General features: G+C 43.2%; 1 protein-coding gene across 1 annotated transcript in view; it reads right to left on the reverse strand.

The window, feature by feature from the left end:
• Positions 1-261: 261 nt before the first annotated feature.
• The window catches only part of SESN3 (sestrin 3), a 60,863-nt gene continuing 48,015 nt past the window's right edge, over positions 262-13,109 (reverse strand). The window contains exons 3-10 of the mRNA XM_033146151.1: positions 12,900-13,097; positions 11,548-11,730; positions 9,381-9,617; positions 8,104-8,251; positions 4,057-4,175; positions 2,742-2,932; positions 1,679-1,823; positions 262-1,171 (exon numbers count right to left, since the gene is read on the reverse strand). Of these exons, the coding sequence (XP_033002042.1) occupies positions 1,085-1,171; positions 1,679-1,823; positions 2,742-2,932; positions 4,057-4,175; positions 8,104-8,251; positions 9,381-9,617; positions 11,548-11,730; positions 12,900-13,097 (1,308 nt within the window). The 3' untranslated portion in view covers positions 262-1,084. The remainder of the gene's footprint in view (positions 1,172-1,678; positions 1,824-2,741; positions 2,933-4,056; positions 4,176-8,103; positions 8,252-9,380; positions 9,618-11,547; positions 11,731-12,899; positions 13,098-13,109) is intronic.

A 13,109-nucleotide genomic window follows, 5' to 3' on the forward strand; every position in this document is an offset into this window, starting at 1 on the left:
GTTAAGAGGGCTGGGAAAGACTTCTCCCCACCACTCTGGAGGACCAGAACAGACAAGACCAGTGGCCTGATTCAGCACAAGGCAGCTCTTTATAGTTTTAAGAGAATGTGCTCTTGCAGATTGCTTTTTTTTGTTTGTTTCTTTGATCAGGCAGCATGTGCGTGCGTGTGTGCTGGATTTGCACGCATCACACTGCCACCAGATCAACGAACCAGTTAAGGACGAACCTGGATTTCAAAACTTTTTAAAAAACCTCTTCTACAAGTTCAGATATTCCAAGTTAAACTGGCTTGCTGTGGCTGGGCAGTAAGTACTATTCAAGCATCATTAGGGTCAGAAAAAAGAGCAATTGTAGGCAACACAGAAGAATGCAATCCCTGAACTGATTATGTACAGTTGAAATGGATATGGTAGAAAACCCTCTTCGTTCAGAAAAAAAAGCATTTGAATGCTGTGTCTCAGTAGCATGCTGCAGGATTCGCAGCAGTTCTTTTTCACATTTAAAAAAAAGGCAGACAATAGTTGCATCAGCTTTCACACAGCCTCCAAACTACTGCCAAAGTACTAAAATTCTAAGAAAACTCTAAGAATAAGCCAGTTGAGCACTTCAGTTTAAACACAGCACATACTGGATTCAGGAAAGCTGCATTAATATTCTAGAAAGATCTAAAAGGAGAAAATAAAATAAAACCCTTCGCTCTGGATTCCATTTGCAGGGAAAAGTGGGTAGAAACAGAACCTCAGAAGGCGAACCAACAAGTGTTTTTCTTCTGGGTGTGAGAAGAAATAGCAAAAGAATCAAATATAACAAACCATTTTAGGGTTTGTGACCAATACTCCAACCGGAAACAACTTAGGAAGTAGTGTTCCTCAGTGCTGTTTTTGCTATCGTTAGTAATGTTAAGCATCAAGAAAACGGGGGGCGGCGGGGGGGGGGGATATATAGATCATTGCACGTTAACCACCGCTAGGAAGGCGGCTTCAGCTTTTGACACTAGAGAATCCAATAACCTGATGCTACACCACAGGCAGGTGTTTCTGCACATCTGTTTGGAAGCTTTCTTCACACGCTTGCAGCGGCGCTTCAGGTCAAGTGGCGCGTGATGGCACGAAGGGCGTAAAGGAGTTCCGCCTGCATGCGCGCCTCCATCAGGAGAAGGTTCACGTGGACCTGCAGGAAAGATTCAAACAAAAAATGAGAATGGCATCTTTTAAAAATACATAAAATGCCGTAGCTCAACCTGAGGTCGACCGAAGGGCATTTATATTTCTTTCAGCTTTATCGTTCCCACGTTGAGATTGCGATAAATGGGTTTGCCACTAGTCGGACTGCAGCATCCAGTGGCGACTTGCACATGTGAACAAGCCATCGCAGAGACGATCTTTTGTACTACCTTGTCATGCGGGGGGGGGGGGGGAGGTCAGTATTCAACAGAATCCAGTGTGTTCACTTATTTTTATTCTTTTTAAAGAGCACCCTCCAATGCCCCAGGTGTTTCATAGTAGTGTGATGTGGCAACCCCAAAGTTTCGCTCTTGGTGGCTGTGCAGCGCAGAACTTCACAATAATGCAATATGAACTTTGGATTTATGGATATGGAAGCTTCCCTTCTTAACAATGCCAATTCCCCCGTTTACACATGAACACTTGTTCATGCATCCATCCATGAGACACTCACCTTCTCCGAGTGCTTGAACTGGCGCCAGTAGCTATCGTACATGCGCTTGGTAGTTCGCTCTGGGTAGCAGGTCACTGTCTTAATGTAAACCTTCAGGCTCCGTTCAAGTAACTGATTAACTTCTCCATAATCGTAGTCATCATACCTAAGCAAGATTAAGCTGGCCTGAATCTCTCTTTTCTGAGCATGGGCATCTTTAAAAAGAACACCTTTCTACTGCACAATTGTTTTTAAAAAGCATATACTGGGGTAAATCTGCCTGAAGAACAGGTGGTAAGTCTCCTAAAGCCAGGCTGGTATTGTTCAACTAGATTTTCAAAAGGGGGGGGGGGCGGGCAAGACAGGTGGCTGACCTGTAGAGCTCTTCCAGTAGCCGGCAGAACCCATGTTTGGAACTGCACAGAGGCCACAAAGAATAATGCGTTAAATTGATTTGAATATAATTTACACCCTTTGACGGGCTTCAGATGATGACATCCATGACTCCCATCCTGAACACACACACACATTTCTATGGTGGAAATGGATTGCACAGCCCTTTGGCTTCCTGGAAGTCGTTTTGAACAGCTAAGGGCAACCCAGAGGATTACTGTTCAATTAATTTCCAAATCACTGGTTGACAGATTTTCATATGCACCCTAGAGAAATCACTCGAGGGTCTTTGATTCCAGAACACATGTTGCACGAGTGAGTCTAAATTTACTGTTCTGCTTGGTGTAAGAATACTTCGCCCACCCCAACATCACCCATGTTGTCCCCGTATTTATGCTGATAAATACTGCAAACACCTTACTATCGAGGAAGGGTGGAGGTAAGACAAATGATTTTACCCTTTTATCCACTCTTTCTCCCTTCCACTTGAAACATGCTTTTGTGAATGCTTAGGCCTGCGCTAAGCAAAATGCAACCACTGATCCAATCCTAGCCCTCAACTTCATTCCTGAAACCAAGGACATGCAAGCCTCTTTAATGTAAGCCGTAGCTGCATTCTGAACCTGAAGCACCCCAGCTACAGAATACCTCCGGAAGTGCACTTATTTAGCCAGATCAGCTGGTGACATACCTGATTCCAAACATACAGTGAACATAATTAAATAAAGCTCTTCTTAACATGGTTGTGTCAACATCTTCATGCGTGGCCATAGTGTTGTACGTGAGGCTATAGACCATTCGGAACTTCTCATCCAGGAGATGCCCAATGTCGGAATAAAGCCTGTTCACAAGGGAGAATCCATGGTTTTCCCAGGTATAGTCCTGCAAAAAAGCATGAAGACTACCAATTTGTACATGGCATGTTTGAGCAGTACTGCAGAATGGTTTTGAAGACACACAATGCCGTTCTACTGCTGAGGCAAGTGGAGGTCACAATTTGTTGTGTGCCCTTGTGTGAAATGCACTGGGCAAGGGGGTCCCAATTTAGTCTGATTATGCACCTGTATCCAAATGCATACTTCTGATCGGAGGTGAAGCATTCTGAAGAGAAGAAATCGAATTAAGTATGAAGCGTGCATCATCAGAATGTATATAAACTGTAAGTGCAAATTTATACATAATAATAATTGACACAATGAAGTTATGTTAGAATATGAAAACCAATTTATTGTTTGTTTGTTTTTTTAAAAAACCCCAGTAACTTTTCAATTCAAATGCAAAACCTTCTCTTTCTTGCTCTGAGATGAGCAAACCTGCTGTGATTTTGGGAATACCCGACTGATGTACTCGTTTATTCTCTACTGAAAGAACAGCGAGTCATGAAAGCCTGTCTTGAATCAACTTTCAGTTGCACTGACCATTACGTGGAAGTTTTGAGCAGCTTAATTTTGGGAAATGACTTTTCAGCTGTGGTAACTGTGACAGGTATAATAAGATACCTGTCACATTAAGCCCACGTAGATAATAGGGGTGTGCGCTGGCTTTGTTTGTATCTTGAATTACAAAGCAAATCAGGGTAATTTGGGGAAAGGCCCTTATGTTTTTCCAAGTCAGATTGCACCATGAACAAGGCATCGCAAGACAGCCAGGGACTTCTGATGCTTCCAAGCTGATATTTAACTGATCTCAATTAGGTCATGGGTGGCCCCAAACTGGGTGGATATCTGCCTGATTTGGGATGAATTCTCCACACCCTCAGCAGCCCCCCATGCCCCATTCCACATGGTTCAGGGAATGTCCCCATGCCCCTGAGGCTTTTGGGGGGACATGCATGGCTGCAGGTGGGAAGAAGTCCCACAAACTTCCCTAAATTCACTTATCTCTAGATCCGAGCCACTGTGATTTCTCCTGCAGTGAGTGTGCTATCTGGAAACTTTGCATTCATGCAATAAACCAACTGGTTTTTCAGAGGGTTACAAATGTAAACCACACCATGCCAAACGCACCTGGGCTCGAAAAGTTGGAAGATGCTCCTCACCCCGCCTGGCAAAGTCTTTGTACCCAAAGCCAGGATCTTCAACATAGCGCGATACGTCGGCTGTGGAAACTATTTCATCGTCAAATGCTGGCAAAGGAAAATATTGAAGCCAATTAAGTGTACACTTCTCATTCCTCCTCCAAGATGTAAACCACTTAGAAGCTTCTTTTGTCAATTAAGCAGTATATAAATTTTGCTGATTAAAAATAAACAACAAGGTACTTAATGGGAAGTATTCTCTGGAGTGGCTTTCCATTTTATTCTTCCTGGCACTATTTCTACATACGGAAGTAAAAGCAATGGCTCTGATTTGTGTTAGCCGCTTGACCTTTTAAAGGTCAGTGCCAGGCAAAACAACAACAACAACAACAGAGACCGCTGAAGATTTGTTCCCCACTGAATACACATAATAGTGACTGAGGGCTGAATCCAATGCTAGTCCTACTCACTCGTTGAAATTAATATGACTAACTTATGTGCATTAATTTCAATGGCTCTACTATGAACAGGGCCGGAACTGGATAGTGTGGCTGCCCCGTTCTGAGCAATAACATTTCTGTAAAACCACGATAGACACCCACTTGCTGCATCTTCTGGAAACAATCAAAGACATTTTTGTTCCAACAAGTTTTCCCAGCAAGGTGGCTTCTGCCATGAGTGTCTACTTTGTATTGCTTTTAAACCTACCTATTGTGCTATGTTGTTTTAAACTTTCTCTTTTTTTGGCATTTCCATTGCATTTTGTACATCGCGTTGAGACATCTGAGGAGTGAGATTAATGACTAACTAACTAACTCTGAGGCAATGCAAAGGAGCCGATAGGAAACAGACTGGTGATGTCCAAAGTAATCAAGGGTGGAAGAGCCCTCCTGTGGCGCAATGGGTCAGTTTGTCTGGCTATCAACCCAAAGGCTGGCGGTTCTAGCCCACCCAGGGATGGCTGTGGGCAAAATTCCTGAATTACAGGGGGCTGGACTAGATGAGCCACGGGTCCCTTCCAACTTTAGAATTCTATTATTCTAAGAGACGTTGTTTTAAAATTGCTCTAACAGAGGAGTCAAATTTAAGAACCAGGTGATCATAAATATTATACTTGGTTAGTAGGAACACTGTGCAGTATACACATGCAATGGTATGGGAACAAGGCTTGGGGGTCTTGTGCTCTCCCACACTGCACACAGAACCTTAGAGTTGAATAGGACCTTATGCACACAATGCCTGGGCAAGGAAGCCCTGCTCCTTGATGATTAGAAAGGACCTCGGAGATCAGGGTTCAAATCCTCACTCAGGTATGAATCTCACTGGGTGACTTTGGGTGAGTCACAGTGTCTAAGTCTAATCTACCTCACCGGGTTTGTTGCAAGAATAAAATAAGGAGGGAGAGAGAAATGCATGCAAGCTTGAGCTCCTTGGAGGAAAGCTGGAATATACATTTAATAATTAATAAACAGACCTACGTCCAGAAAAGGGGGTGGATGGGGACCAGCTAAGCAGAGGCTACTTGAACAGGCAAATACAACCATATGCCTCAAATCACAGTAATGGTTGTGTATCGTAGTGGGGTGTTCGCATAAGCCCTGGGGCTCACTTTTAGAAGGGAAAAAGCCCCTGCAGGACAGAGGTCCTTTCTCATGATGCCAATCCTGGGTTTCAAGATTGCCAGCTATGCACATGACAAGAGATGTCACAGCCTGAGCATGTCTGGCAGTAATCATTGTTAGCCCTGTTGAATCAGTAAGGGACAATCATGAACCACCCTGGCCTCATGTACTGTGGGATATCAGATGCACTGAAAAAAGAAATCCAGGCGACCCAACCCTTTAAATTAGAGCCACTTGGCTAGAGCGGAAGCGTTCAGCAAGTTGATTTATGGCTATGTAACCAAGCACCATGGAAGAACTTCAGCAACACCAGTACTAAGGAAGGCCAATTGCTCCCATCCAGAGATGATCTCCACCTCGTTGCCTCCTGCCTGCCAAGCGGCTTGAGCGCATTAATCAAACTTCTGGAGAGCTGACTGCTGCAAAGTTACTGCAGTTGACCTTGATGGTCCAGCTTGGCTCACTTTCAGGAGCCCTAATGAGCTTGGGTGGGGGAAGTGCCCTGTGTCTACCGCTAGAAAAATCACTACCCCTGGGCGGGGGTGAGAATCAGTTGATCCAAGAATCACAAGGCTGCCTTTATCCTCATTCTGGCTCATTAGCCAATCAAAACATAAATCTGTGTGGGAAGAAATCAGCTTGGCAACCATCCAAATAGGTCCTCAGTGCAGTTGGGGGGGAAATGAGCAATTGAGCCTGAGCTTATCCTTTGTTTCCTGGTTCCTGCAATCTGTTTTGAACTAATGCAGAAGGAGGTCCATGCCTGCTTCTTCTTCTTTTAATGACTACTAGGCTATTAGACGCTGACTGTCAGGGGTGAAATAATTTCCACCTTAAAGTTCCTTGCTTGCTTTTGAACTCTTCCATTCTAAGAGGCACAAGGAGATTTTTAGTTCACAAAATAAAAAGGAGCACTTTCTAACTGAGCTTCTTAGGCTGTGTTAGCCACCAGTCACTTTCGAAATCTAAAATCTTTTGTGATATCATTAAATTAACTCTTCAAGCATCATGTGTGCATGGATTGGCTCCAACATAAGATTGTCTGGAGCTGATGTGCCATTTTGGTCTTCAACAATTGCCTGCCAAACTTTTTGGTTTCCCCAAGATTGCTACCTTTCTCTATGGCTATAGCATTTAATGCATCACTCAACTGGCTCCGTGTTAGGCTGAACTGGGACTCACCTGGAAACACAGGACTCAAACAGCACAGAAGTATGATGAAGAAGAAGAGTTTGGATTTGATATCCCACTTTTCCCTACCCGAAGGAGTCTCAGAGTGGCTAACATTCTCCTTTCCCTTCCTCCCCCACAACAAACACTCTGTGAGGTGAGTGGGGCTGAGAGACTTCAGAGAAGTGTGACTAGCTCAAGGCCACCCAGCAGCTGCATGTGGAGGAGTGGAGACACAAACCCGGTTCCCCAGATTATGAGTCTACCACTCTTAACCACTACACCACACCGGCTCTCCCAGTGTGGGAGAAAGTGCTCTAAGGTGTGAAATTCAAGACCAAACTCTCCACCCAGCAAATGTTTCGCTAATAAATGTCAACTCCATCTGAACCAGATGTCAAAACCACCATTCTGCTTCAGACACTAACATCTGAACAATTATGGGCATTTCGCCTGCAGCTCTGACAAGTTCTCTTTCTCTAAACAATTATAGCATGAATGCAATAAGGAAAGGTATTTTCTATATGCACATATGCCTATAAGCTCTTGGGGCATCCAAAGCAAATATTATTGCTGTTAAAGCAGGCATACATGTCACCAAAGATGGTTAAGTTATTCATGTCAAGTGTGTAAAGGCCATTCTTCTCAAGGTCCCCAATAAACCTCTGTCCTAAGGATTCTTTACCTGTAGAAGAAGGCCCTGTGGATCAGCCTTCTAGATATTGCGTTGCTTCAGCCACAGGTGGTTAATCAGCCTGAAGAATGTTCCAAAACTCTCCACAAGTTTATTTTGTTTTTTAACGGTAACATGTCAGAAAGAAGGCTAAGCTAGAGGCTGTCAAGCTACTTTTCTATGGGCAGGTTGTTGTTCTTAAACAGGGGAGCAATCATAGCTCTGTTGGTAGAGCATGAGACTCTTACAATCTCAGGGTGGTGGGTTCAAGCCCCACACTGGGCATTGCAGGGGGTTGGACTACAGGATAATCCAGGAGGTCCCTTCCAATGCTACAATTCTACGATACTATGAAACAGGCAGCCTCTGACCTAGCGTGGGATATAGCTGTATTCCAGAGAAAATGGATTCCTCTGCATGTATAACTTGGCTCCAATCAAACATCAGAAAGTGGAATGCTTGTTTTCCTTTTCAGCTGTTTTTATTTAACTTGGGTTTTGTTTTTTGCTCTTCAGCAAAACCTCTGAAAACTGGATTAAACGAAAGCAACTAAAATGAAAGGAAGCAGTACCTTCAGTGACAACCAGGAGGCTCTCAGTCTTTTCCTTTTCAAAGCGAGTATCCATTTCTTCCTGAGAGGCCTCCTCGTCCTCCTTCTCCTCCTGCAGCCTTTTCATTCTGTCCATCAGGGCCTCCAGCTCACTTAAAGAATCTGAGATCTATAAACACATCACATCCTTCAGGATCGAATACAGATCATTGCCTCTCCGGCCCCCAGTTCCATACTCAACATTTTTGGGGAAACGCTCGGGTCTGTGCACTGCATGCGCTAACAGATTTAAAATTGTGCCGAGCAAGTTTTGTGGCCTGCCTAAATCATGCAAACGTTCCTGGGGCCCATTAAAGAATCCTGCCAATCTGATCCAGCCACTCCTCTGGCTAACGGAATTTCAGCAGGTATTGCCCACAGATGTTTAAGTGTATTTTAAAAGCAGTTAAGAGAAAGAAACTTCCTTTCTGTTTTAAAATGAAAGCAGAGAACCTCCGGAAGCTTGTTTTTGGGTCTAATAGAATCACTTTCTGTGTTTGCAATGCAGCTGCAGAACCCACAAGCTCTGACCATACCCAGTCTGTTCCTTTAGTTCTTTTGTGCCAGGCTCTTCTTTGCAAATTCCAATCCGATATGCTGCTGTGCATTTGCCAGTTCAGCCCCTATGAGTCCACACGCTGTGACTTTTTGCCCTCAATCTACCTGTATCACTTTACTCTGAGCCAGTCAATCAATGATATCTGATCCCCCCTTTTTAGTATCCCAAAGAGGTTGTGACACATCATTTGAGAAAGCCACTTTTCTTTTCATAAGTAAGTCACTATTACAGCATGAAAACCATTCCCTACCTCTGCCTACTGACGTTTCATAAACGTAATTGCATGATTTATACGGCCAGCAGAATCCTTGGTAAGGAATGCGAAAGCCATCTTAGAAAAGGCAATTTTTAGTCGTCTGGAAGAACCCAAGATCTCTTTGTAGCGTTTGCAGTCCAGTGTTGCTTCCCCTCCCCTGAAACGGACATCTCGATTCTGTCCTGCAGAGCTAGCTTGCCTCTCAACTGACCTCCCTTTTGGATCTGCCCGCAACACCCCACCCAACTCGGATCCCAATTCTTCTGGGGTTTGTCTTTCAGCTCCCTATTTCCCAGCCCTGACAAACACAGGAAAAAGCTGATCTCTCAACCGCAAGCAGGAAACGCACCTCCTCTCCACCCTGCAAACCCCTTCCAAAAAAAAAAAAAAAAAAAGTGGGACAAGCAAAATGGGAATTAAAGAAAAAAATCTGGCAACACTAACCCCAAAGTTGTTACTTATGAGGGAAGCGTTTTCGATGTTGTTGTCGTTGGCAAGGTCGCAGACACAGAAATTGTTAACTGATATGAGCCTGTAGCCGTTCGAGGTATCGAGATCTCTCTCTGGATTGATGCCACTACCAAAGACAAAGCTTGCCAAGGCATGGTAGTGTGCCAAGAGGACCACAGCATGCACCAGTTCCGGAAGAGACCAATTATTTTCCCCCGTCTTGACAAGTTTCTGAAACGAACGAGAAAAGGAAGACATATGCATATATGTTAGATGCAGACACAGGAAGGAGACGGAATATTCCAGTGGCAGGAAGGCAACAGTTATCTGGTCACTTCCAAGTTTCCATTTCGATAGGGCTAAGTTGTGAGCTTCAGTATCAAATGATGCCAGAAGGCTGCCAAATCACAAGGGATATAAAATTTACAGCATGCTGTGGTTTAAGAGAAAATTATATGAAAATGATATATCGATGGCATCTAACACCAAGTAAACTGACCAAAATGTATACAACTAAATCAAATGAGTGCTGGAAATGTAAAGAGAAAGAAGATTCTTTTTATCATATGGTGGTGGTCCTGAAGGAAGGTTAAGGGTTACTGGGAAATAATATAGAAGAAGAAGAAGAAGAAGAAGAAGAAGAAGAAGAAGAAGAAGAAGAGGAGGAGGAGGAGGAGGAGTTTGGATTTGATATCCTGCTTTATCACTACCCTAAGGACTCTCAAAGCGGCTAACATTCTCCTTTCCCTTCCTCCCCCACAACAAACACTCTGTGAGGTGAATGGGGCTGAGAGACTTCAGAGAAGTGTGACTAGCCTAAGGTCACCCAGCAGCTGAATGTGGAGGAGCGGGGACGCGAACCTGGTTCACCAGATTATGAGTCTACCGCTCTTAACCACTACACCACACTGGCTCTCAATGAAATGAAAGGGATGTTTAAAATAATGTTTGTAAAAAAAAACACCAGAAACCTTTCTCTTGGGAATTATAGGGATAGAACTACCTAAATTGTATAGATATTTATTCATGTATTTGACTACAGCAGCAAGAATGTTACTCGCCCCAAAATGGAAAGAAGTCGTCACAGCAAAGGAAGAACTGATACAAAAACTAATGGAATATCCAGAAATGGTGAAACCTACCAGAAGAATAATAAATCAAAATAACAAACTTTTGATAAAAGAATGGAAATGGCTTATTGAATATTTACATATATTTTGTAAACAGATAGAAACACTGGCAGGATTATTGTAACAACCTGCAGCTACATAAGAGTATATATATGAAGAAGATAAATAAATGAGTAAGTTAAGTTAATTTGGATATGCAGAAGATATTGAAAAAAATATTAAGGAACTGCAGAAAGAGGGGGAAAGAAGTCAAGTTTTAAAATGTCAAAATGATTGTAAAATCAGTGAAATGTATTTATCTGAAAAGTATAAATAAAAGTCACAAATAAGCACTATTTAGGCACTACCAGCCTTTCTCAACCCCTGCCTTCTTCTGGGCAACAGATGGGAAGGGCCACAGCTCAGTGACAGAGGGTCTGCTTTGTATACACATTATCCCAAGGTCAATCCGTACCAAATCCATGTAGGACTGGGAATGTCCCCTGCCTGACACCCTGCAGAGCCACTGCCAGCCAGTGTAGACATTACTGAGCTAGATATACCAAGGTGGACCATTGGCCTAAGGCAATTTTCTATGCTCCTATGGGCTCTTGTGCCTTTAACCAGGATTGCATGTGGCCGTTTCTGAATCCTGGATGCTCTTTAAAAAAAAAAAAAAAAAAAAAACCCACTGTCTTCTCTCTCTCTCATTCTCTCTCTCCCTCCCTCCCTCCCTCCCTCTCTCCACCCCCCCCCCGCCTGATATTGCTTGAGCAAAAATGACAGTCATTACACCACTCTTCTGAAAAAAGCTTAAACAGGATTCCTAGGCAGGCCCACTGCAGAAGAAAGTCCCTACAAAGAAATTGACTCCAAGGAACTCAAGCAAACAAACCCAAGCCAAGTTCACCCGGTTAAAAAAGACGACGTTTGAATGAGATCCCCTCCTTCCCAGATCGAATTCCTTTTAAAAAAACAACAACACACACATAGACACTGTAGTAATTTACACATACGCAAATACTGGAGCGTTTCTCATTTGTAATAAATACCTGAATGTGCTCTTTTGAAACTAGCCAGGGTCGATGTGCAAGAAGCTTATTGATTTCATTCAGGTTTTTCAGTCTTTGTGGAACGTATTCCAAGCCATTCAGCCATTCTGGGATCCCTCCAGTCTTCAGGAACTCATCCACATGCATGTTTATAAGGTAGGAACACTGGTGCCTGGCAGCAGCCTGGAGTTGGAAACAAAGATGAAAGGAAGCTGATCGAAACCTGCCTACTCTCCTTGAGGAAAGGAGGAGAGTACAGGCACAAAAGAGAAAAATGCATCGTCATAAACACATGTGCAAGAAATTCCAGTTCATTTTCTCTGACAGAAAGGCAGATGACAGAACAAGAAACCTGTTTTGAAAAGCATGATTTTTTAAAAATCAAGCAAGCAATAAATGTGCATACTGAACGTCTACAAGTATGCCCTAACAGAGCAGCCAGGACACTTCCAGCCAAATCCCTAGTTCAAATCTCGCCGTGAATTCAAAACGTGGCCTTGGGAAAGCCACCACCTTTCAGTCTCAGTCCTCCCATCTGCACTATGGGGATAATAATATTGATTCATTTTACAGGACTTCATAGATTGTTGTTGACAGATTAATATATGTGAAACACTTTGAACATTTGAATGCCAAGTAATATATTTTGACTACTTGCAGTATCTGGCTATTTAAGCACTATGCTTTGCATTTTATTTATTTTAATGGAAATTTAAAGAGGAGCAGGTGATATGTGGTGGCTCAACTGCTGGGCCTGGACTGGAGAAATTCAAGTTCAGATCCTTACTGAGTAATGACATATTCTAGCCAGGCAAGAACACAAAGACACCTGGTGTGGAAAGCAAGGCCAATGAGGGGAGGGCTCTGAGGGGAGGTCAAACAGTCAAATCACTGCTGAGAATTTATAAATTTATTCTGTAAGTAAGTAAAATTTATTTACTGAATAACTAAATCCATATAATTTATTCAGAGTGCAGCACTGAGTGTTCCTTTGCGTGAAATATATATTTTATAATAGTATAGTCCATGTAATTGATCGCAGGGAAGCAATTTCATTTATGGCTGCATGTCAATCACCTTGGGGTGCAAGCTCTGGTATAAATCCCTTAATACTCTGGGATTGGTGCGTTTCTTCTGAAGCCAGGCTCGATCCTTCCTCAAGTCCAGCTGCTGGAATTTAAAGCTCTTTAAAATGCCAGACTTGTGAGATATCACCCTTTTCTTTTCTTTTTACACCCTCGTAGAGTGAAACAAATAAATGTTGGTTTGATTTACAGAAGCTCTGGAAAGGATACAAATGTCAACTACAACCGGGAAGGAAACAATAAGAGGTAGAGTTTCTGAGTACATACCATGATTGCAATGTAGTGCCGGTAGGGCAGAGGAAGAGGCCCGTCCATACGCAACATATAAAACTGGCTGCGAAGGAAAGACTCCAGGTATTGAGTGTGTAAACTCATGACCTGGGTGATGTTGTCTAGGCGGCCGGATGTAGAATATTCTTCCACAAGCAGGTGCATGCGTTCATTCAAACTGTTGGCTTGGATAACCTACAGGGAGCA

Source organism: Lacerta agilis, chromosome 4 (assembly GCF_009819535.1).
Source record: "Lacerta agilis isolate rLacAgi1 chromosome 4, rLacAgi1.pri, whole genome shotgun sequence".
Taxonomy (NCBI): Eukaryota; Metazoa; Chordata; class Lepidosauria; order Squamata; family Lacertidae; genus Lacerta; species Lacerta agilis.